This window comes from Echinops telfairi, unplaced genomic scaffold (assembly GCF_000313985.2).
Source record: "Echinops telfairi isolate 266 unplaced genomic scaffold, ASM31398v2 ScPeMD7_7469;HRSCAF=8507_0, whole genome shotgun sequence".
NCBI lineage: Eukaryota > Metazoa > Chordata > Mammalia > Afrosoricida > Tenrecidae > Echinops > Echinops telfairi.
In genome coordinates, this window is record NW_022111372.1 from 45,072,453 (window position 1) to 45,080,888 (window position 8,436).

Below are 8,436 nucleotides of genomic sequence, written 5' to 3' on the forward strand. Positions count from 1 at the left end.
AAAAAAGCCCAGTGAGCCAAGCCGTAAACCACAGGCAAAAATTTAACAAATTGAAACTTATTCCACGGAGAACATACATATGTCACTTTACCCAGGTACTCGGAGATTTCACAACAGTGAAGCAAGGAAGCAGAGAAGCTACACAGGGAGGCCTGAGTGCTGAAAGGCTTAGGCAATGGGGAGGCTTTCTATCACTTCCTTCCCAGAATGAAACCAAGTCTTATAGCACAGACAACCACGATTCTGCTGGTGCAGTTAGGTGATGGGCTGCTATCTGGGAGGTCAAGCCCGCCACCCTCCAGGAGAAAAGACTTTCTACTCCCCAAAAGCTACAGCCTAGACACTCACAGGGGCAGTTCGACACTGCCCATAGGGTCACTGTGAGTCAGTCCAGTGGCCGTGAATTCAGTTCACCCCTGGAAGCTGTTTCCTTAGCTTCCCTCCCACCCCTGGATAAGACAGCCCAGCAGAGCAATTTCTGCTATGCAGGCGCCTGCTGCCCCCTGCCGACAAAGTTGGGCCATTACAGAAAAGCCCAATCTCCCAGAGGTTCCACTTTGCCCCTACCCACCTGGCCCTTGTTGAAATCAGAGGGGCCATGGAAACCTAACCTGCAGTGCAGTACCCCATTGTCCCCTGCAGCCTCCTCCTCACTGTCCCACATGCAGCACCCTTTAGCGCACCCAGCATGTCTCCACACTCAGCCTGGGGCTGCCCGGCCACTCTCCATGTGCACCCACTCACCCCTCCACGTGGAACCTCCCTTCTTGCCCTACTCTGGTAACTTCCACTTGTCCTTCAGCTCTGGGATCAGATGATGAATCTGGAAAGGCCTTCCCAGACTGCCTCATCCTCACCTCTGACAAGGACGGTAAACATGACTGTTACATAAACTATTTTATTTAAATAAAACCAGCAGCAGCCTCTCCCCCCACACACCCATCCACGCATGCACACACGCACACCATGGTCCTTGTTCCCCTTCCCCTCCACTCAATGGTCACCTCAAACCTGGGGTTCTCATTATGACCTCTCTCTCATCCAGAGGGCGGGACACACTAAGGCAGGCGGTGCCCTCCATGAGGAACAGGGCAGGCCGACACAGAGGCTGTCCTTCACAGGGCTTGCAGACCACGCTCCTGGGTCGCCAGGACCTCCCCAAGCACCCTCATCCTGGCATGGCTTCTTCCTCTGAGAGCCTGAGAGCAGCACAAGGCATCTCCCTGCAAACTCCTCCCTGCATCCCAGGAGGTAGGAGGCTGGGCAGCAATGCTCAGACACTCCCCAAGGAAGCCTGGGGTAGGAGCTGATTGGTTTGGGGGAGAGCAATGAAGCACCAGATTCCCTACCCACCTCTCCTCCCTGCCCTGCCCGCAAGCTGGAGGGTGCTGACACTCATTTCAGCAGCCTTGACCCAGAAGACGCAAACCTGACTCCCCAGCAGGGAGGCCAGGACTGGGAAGGGTGGGGGCCTCCATTATCAGGACTTCACACCCTCTCCCCAACATGGATCTGAGAGATCCAATAGCACCTTTGCACTCTGCAGGGACCCAGCCTGGCTGGGGAAACACCAAGAGCAGAGAGCCAGCTTGGAGTTAGTGTTCCCTACAATAATGGGGTAGGGTCTCCTCCTCCCTGACAGTCACCCTGTGAGAGTGGCTTGGGGGCACATCTACTAGAGCCATGCCATTATGAGGGGCAAGCACTGAAAGGAAGGGACTGTGGCTTCAGAGGAGGAGCAGTCTGTCTGACAGGCTTACACTGGGCAGTCTGGGGCACGGGGCTTCCAAGAGGACAGTAGTGTCATCAGAATGAGACCGAGTGAGGGACGCTTCTCGGTCAACTCAGGCTGCGGGCCGGGAGAGCAAGACTGCAGCCCATTCCACCTGCTTCTCGGAGGGGCTTCCCTGTGCCCAGCAGGGGGAAAGTCACAGGGGTGGAGAGAAGGGACAGACAGAAAGAAGAGAGTGCAAGGTCACAGGCGGAGAGGGACCAGCAGCAGAGAGCGCCGGTGGAAAGTGAGACTTCTGGAGGTAAGGCAAGGTGAGAGGTGCCACCTGGAGAGGGGCTGTGAGGCAGCCAGGGCGAGCCAGCGCTCCACAGAGCCAGCCTCTCAAGGCGAAGCACTGGAGAAGGTGGCCTGGGAGGAGGGCGGGCCGAGGGGCCCTCCACCCCAGTAGGACTGTGCACTGAAGATGCCAACTATAGGCTGACGCTGCGTTGGTGGCGGCCCCCTCGGGCCCCGCTGTCACTCCCCCGGCGCCCGCCACTCCTGGGTCCCAGCTCCTGGTCATCCAGGCTGGCGTGGTCCGAGAGGCCCCGTAGGTGCTCCACCGAGTCACACTTCTGCAGGTCTGAGGCCACGGTGCGCAGGCTCAGCAGGCTCAGGGTGTCTGTGTCAGGGGCAGGGCCAGGCCCCAAGCTGCCCCCCTCCTCCAACACTCCACCCTCAGCCCCCTCAATTCCGCTGTCCCCATCTTCGGCCTCAGGTCCAGCCTCGGCACCCACGGGGGAGGATCGACGTGGCCCTGGGGGGTGAGGGGGCAGACCCCTGCGCCGGGCATGAATCTGCTCGCTGATCTGTTCCAGGTTCCGCAGGGCAACTGAGTATCGGGTCTTGGCCTGGGCCACCTGCTGCTCCAGCTCTGTCACCTTGGCCTTGTGTTCCTGACAAGGACAAGACATTGTTAGGTGACCCCTAGAGCTACCCCGGCCCCTTCAATTGAGCCTCTCCCAGTACCAGCTAGGATCCCTGGTCTACCCCTCAGCAGTTACTGTGAAGCACCCATGCTCCTCTCCCCCAGGCCCACCTCCATCAGGTACTAGGACACACAGATTCCATCAAAAGCTGTCATGTGCCTCTCCTAACCTCAACCTTTCCTCCCAGGGCCTCCTCCCCTTCCCCCCTACTGCTGCTCCTCCTTTCCCTATAAATAGGGTGTTGGGTAAAAATTAACCTTACCTAAAGCATTTGCCCTTTATGTTCAGTTTCTAGGAGGTAGCCTTCAAACACTAGGAATTCCCCAAGTATGCTAATGAGATAATTTAGGGTGACAACCTGATTAGGCGTGGCGGCAGCAGGACCCCCATTGAGCAGAGGGGGTGGGCGGTGGAGACAGTTCAAGCTAGCTGTCAATGGATCAATCCGCCATGCCTCTATAATGAAAACTGGGCACTGCATATCACATGCATGTCCCTGATGAACAACACAGGACGACGGAAGGGTGAGGCCCTGACTCCACAGCGAGAAGCCTCCCAGAGGCCCACGTGCCTCTTCTCTGGGCTGGTCCTCATGTATATATCCTTTTACGAGAATCAAACCATGACGGCAGGGGTAGTGCAGCCCTGAGTTCTGTGAATCGTTCTAGCAAAGCTCAGACCTGAGGCAGGGCTCCAGCTGGACAGGAGCAAGGGGGACCTAGAGACCCCCAAGCTTGTGGCTGGCATCCGAAGTCCTGGGTGGACTTGGCGGTCTCAAGTGCCCTGACCCCGTAGGCTCCACCCCGGCTCTGGTCCGCGATCTGTCGATGTGTGTAGTCAGTGCTCTTTCCGCTCTCCGCAGACCCGGACTCTGGCGCCACCTGAGCCGAAGTGCTACCACTAGTCCTTATCACAGGCCTTGTGCACCCCACCCCACCCAGCCCACCAGGACAATGGCCCCATCAAACAGGCAGACCCGTGGCTCCCTTCTGCCCTGCCTAGCCCCTTCTTGCCCTCTGGTTGTCCAGTCTTCCACTCTGCCCCACTCAGCTACCTCCAGGATCTGACTGAACTGGGCCTTGAGCTCAAAGTAGGGGCGACTCTTGCCGATGGCCCGCCGGAGGGTCTTCTGCAGGGCCTGGACCCGAGCCTCAGCCTGTTGACACAGCCGCGTCACCCGCTGGTGCTCCCGCTCGCCACGCAGCCGCTCCTCCTCCGCCTCGTTCACCTGCATCCAGAAGGAAAGGGGTGGGATGGGAGCACACATCAATGAGTTCAGCCAAGTTCTGTTCCCCTGCTTTTGACCAACCTGCCCATCTAAAGACTCCACAAGGGGGAACCAGACCAGCAACACCCTCTGTGAATCGCCTGCTGCGGCAGTGCCCAGAGAGCCCAATGCGCTCTTGGCGTGATCTCATGATGTCTGAGTGTGTCCAGGGCAACAGTGAGCCCAAGCACATCGTAGGATGTTTACTTCGTACTAGGATACCTGTGGCCCACTTTTCTGGCCTTCATTGGCTGCATCTCAGTCACACACCTCTTCCCTGTTGTGCTCACACGCAGGGTCTGAGTACCTTCTTACCTGCAGGACTGCACATCCAGCTTTGCTATTTGTAAGAGAGGGATCTGTATGAATGTCCTTTGCCTCCTGGTTCTTTCCTCTATTTCCTTTTACTTCCCTCTTGAACCACCATGTTTTGCCTTCATTCGGGTTCAGTAATTCCTCGCTGCTACATTGCCCTTGATTGAGTCCCACTAGGCATCCTATGTACTTCTCTTATCAAGGGTTCAGGAAGGAAGGGGAAGAAATGGGGAGCTGATATCGGGCTCAAGTGGGAAGAGAATGCTATGAAAATGATGATGGTGGCACACGTGCAAATGTGCTCGACACACTGAATGTATGGATTGTGATGAGATGTAAGAGCCCCCAATAAAAGTATTTATTGCATTTTTTTTAAGTATTTAATTTAAAAAGTTTTTTAAAAGAGGGATTTGGGCCTTTCCAACCACCCATAAGCACTTTGGGAACGCTCCGCTGTGTGGAAGCGAGTCTACAGGGCAGCCCTCAGTGCCAGGGGTTGGAGACTAAAGGGCATGGAAAGGAGTCCCTCTATATGGAATGACAGCTCTCAGTAAGGGATTCTCCGGGTTTCCACATTTCAAGTGTGCACAGGGCTGAGCCACACCTGAGCAGGGAGCAGGCCAGGGCTCCCACTTCCTCATCACATAGAACCAGGACAGCAATGCCTACTCGTGCTCCATCAGGAGCAAACAGGCACCCTGAGCGCCCACCCTGACCTACAAAAAATAATTTCAAAAACTCCCACAGGAGCTCCATAGAGAAACAATACTGACAACAGATGAAAACCCAGGTCTCCTGAGCTAACATCACATTCAATGGAAAAAGACTGAGTCTTCTCATTAAGATCAAGAACAAGACAATGATGCCCACTCTCACTACTGCCATGTGGATAGACTAGAAGATAAATAAATAAAAGGTAAAGAGAAAGTAAGAGATCTTTTTGCAGATGACAAGATCCTATATATTGGAAACCCGCAGTGTCTAAGCTGTTAGAACTAGTAAATGAATTCAGCAAAATGTCAGGGTACAAAGTCAACACGAAAATCGGGGAGACTTCTCTGTATCAGCCATGAGCAAGTCAAGAAATTACTTAAGGAAAGTTTACTATTTACCTTATCTTATTAACAATATATTTAGGCAAATGAATTTAACCAGGAAGGTGGAGGATTTGTGCAAAGAAATAGAAAGCATTACTAAATTAGTAAAAGAAATTACAGAAGGCCTAAACAAACAGGAGGCTATTCCATGTTCATGGAAGGCTTAATATAGTAAAAATGTCAATAATACCCAAAACAATCTATCCGGTTACCACAAAGCCCCCACAAAACCCCCACAGTCTTCTTTTCAGCAAGGGGAAGGCAGTCCTCAAATTTATAAAAGGGTTTACATACTTTGATACAATCTCCTGCTTTGAGGGTGCTTAATGATTGGTGGCCTGGGAATACCATATATTTGCCATTTTCATGTTCTCTTTGCTTTTTCATACCATTTCTTAGTCTGGCAGGCCTAGTTCTGCCTTTGAGAATGAGCATTATTAAGAGTTTTGTCCTATCACCAACCCTCATTGTTTGTATAATCAGTGTCCAGTCAGTCACCTGAGTTTTGGACCTGTACAGGTCAACAACACATGTATTTGACCTAAACAAACTGTCCTAACACATGTAGATTTTCCTTCAGTAAATAGTATTTTAAATTTTATAACACTGGCTAAATTAATAATTCTATCAACAATTACCATATGTCCCACGGGGATGATTTCATAATGTTTCCCAATAAAATACTGATGTCTCTAAAGTAAACCAGGGACATATGTAAACCATAAATATAAGAACAGATTTTGACCTTGCACTTAATCGTAGCTCCTAATCTAAGGACAATCAATTCTTATGACGCGGTTCTATGAGATACTTGTCCTCGTGATCACTGAAGTACGGGTGCTATCGCAATGTGTGGTGAAGAAATTAGATGACGCCCAGATTCGAAAGACTAGCAGCTAGGGTCTTAGAAGGCTTGTCTTAAAACAAGCAGCCATCTAACTGAGGTGTCAGCTCAATCCACATGGAGAAAGCACACCAGCCTATGTGAGCCAAGAATTATAAATAATAAAACCCAAGACCAAAGGAGGGGACAGTATTAGAGCTTTAATTCTAGGCACTCAGTTTGCAGACGTCTATGGATCACAGTGAAAACCCAAAATCCATTGGCAGGGTCCCCATATGAATTAAGCCTCCAGTGAATCCCCTGACCATGGACCGTGGAAGTGAAGAGCTATCAAACAGAATGCAGTAGAAAGTGGACTAACACAGATGTAGTTACTTTAACATGCAACACCCTATCATTTGTTCTCCCTTTGAACCCATTTAAAATTTGTTCTAGTTTGTATTATTTTCAGCTGTCTTTTCTATTGAGGTTTTTCTGTTTATTTTGTTATTGTTGGCTTTTTTTTTCTTTTAGTTTTTGTATGTTTTTCTTTATGCGAAAACCAGGAGAGATAAATCTATAGAGATAGTAACTGGATTAGTAGCTTCTTAGGCTTATGAGAATGGAGGTGTAAGGGAAACAGGGAGCTAATAACGAGTACAAGAAAGAAAAAATGTTCTTCACTTGAGTGTGACGATGCTTGCATAGCTCTTTTTTTAATAAGTTTAAACTACTGAATTAGATGATATGTGAATTATATGTCAATAAAGCTTTAAAATGTTTACATCATTGTAATTAGGAGTGGGAGGAGGGAGGGACTTTTTGTTTGGAGGATGCTGAATTTATTTCAGTGGTGATGAAATATTTTGGACAAGAATAGCAAGAATGGTGGCAAAACATCAAAAATGTAATCATCGCTGAATTGTAAATGTAGAAGTTGGGTTGACAAATGCTTTGGTGTGTACGTTTTCAACACAATTTTAAAAATTCATGAAAACATTAAAGGAACATGCAGAGTTCAAAAGCAGGGAAGGGTTCCCAAAACAGCCACTGAGCAGTCACAACTAAACATAATGCTGAATCCAGAAATCCAGAGCAGCCTGTAGGAATGGATATTTGTGGTGAGTCCCACACCTGGAGGCAAAGGTTTGAGAGCAGTCAGGAACAGTGTTTTCAGTTGGAGGAAAATGGAATATGGGACGGTCTGGCGGCCAAATAGTCAGAGCATAAGGAATAGGTTTTGCGAGAGACAGACTCAAAGTTGACAGCATCCAAGCTGCGGGGCCAGAGAGCAAACGGAGTGAAGAAAGGGAAGCAGAGGAGTCAGCAGAAGGAGCACGAGGAGACTTGGGGGCAGCGGCCCCAGCTCACCTTGCAGGTGGCGTGATTGAGCATCTCCTGCCACGTGGGGTCCAGCCGATTTTTGTCAGCCATGACGCCTTGCTCGGCCACAAACACCATCTCCCGTGCAGCGTTGTGCATGCTCACGGCCCGCTCGTACCGTAGTGCAGCCTTCTGGGTCTCCTGCTGGGCCTGCGGGGAGAGAGCTGTCAAGACTAGAGGCCCCTCAAAGGACCTGGAGCCCAGGACCCTAGGACAAAAGGAGGATGAAAGCTGTACTAAAGATCAATGCCAAGGAAGCACCACCGCAAGGCCAGTGAAAAAGTGTACGTTACATCAGCCCCAATTAGAAGAGAAGCAAAACCAACTCTTTGACATATTCAAGAAAAATTCTTGAAACCACAGACCAAGAGAATTCTGAAAATCGCAAGAAAGAACCTCAATATAACCTGGGTCTTCCCTAAAAATCAGTGTGGCCAACTGATGGATGTATGGGTTGTGATGAGTTGTATGAGCCCCTAATGAAATGATTTTTTTTTAAATCAGTGTTGCTTTCTCCCCACAAACTATAAATTCCAAAAGATAATTTAGTAATAATTTATGTACAATACTGAACCAAAACAACTGCCAACCACACATCCTTTTCCCAGAAATTATCATTCAAAAGTGTGAAGAAAAACAAGATATTCCCAAACAGAAGCTCTGGAAATTTGCCACTACCAGACAAGCTCTGCAAGTATTACTCAAGGGGATAGTCTAAATGGATAGGCAAGAACGATGAAAAATAAGGACTGCAGGGAAAAAAACCACGTGAAGGTAAAAGGCAATACTGGAAGGAATACAGGAGTTACAGGAAACAGTGGTAAATACTTTGAGATGAGGCTGCTTAAAAA

The 8,436-nt window shown here is 49.8% G+C and overlaps 1 protein-coding gene across 2 annotated transcripts in view; it reads right to left on the reverse strand.

Annotated features, from left to right (window-relative positions):
* Positions 1-24: 24 nt before the first annotated feature.
* Positions 25-8,436, reverse strand: part of SH3BP5L (SH3 binding domain protein 5 like) — a 24,351-nt gene continuing 15,939 nt past the window's right edge. For both annotated transcript variants that reach the window (XM_004696860.3, XM_045284615.1), the window contains exons 5-7: positions 7,574-7,735; positions 3,755-3,928; positions 25-2,667 (exon numbers count right to left, since the gene is read on the reverse strand). In XM_004696860.3, the coding sequence (XP_004696917.1) occupies positions 2,203-2,667; positions 3,755-3,928; positions 7,574-7,735 (801 nt within the window). In that variant the 3' untranslated portion in view covers positions 25-2,202. The remainder of the gene's footprint in view (positions 2,668-3,754; positions 3,929-7,573; positions 7,736-8,436) is intronic.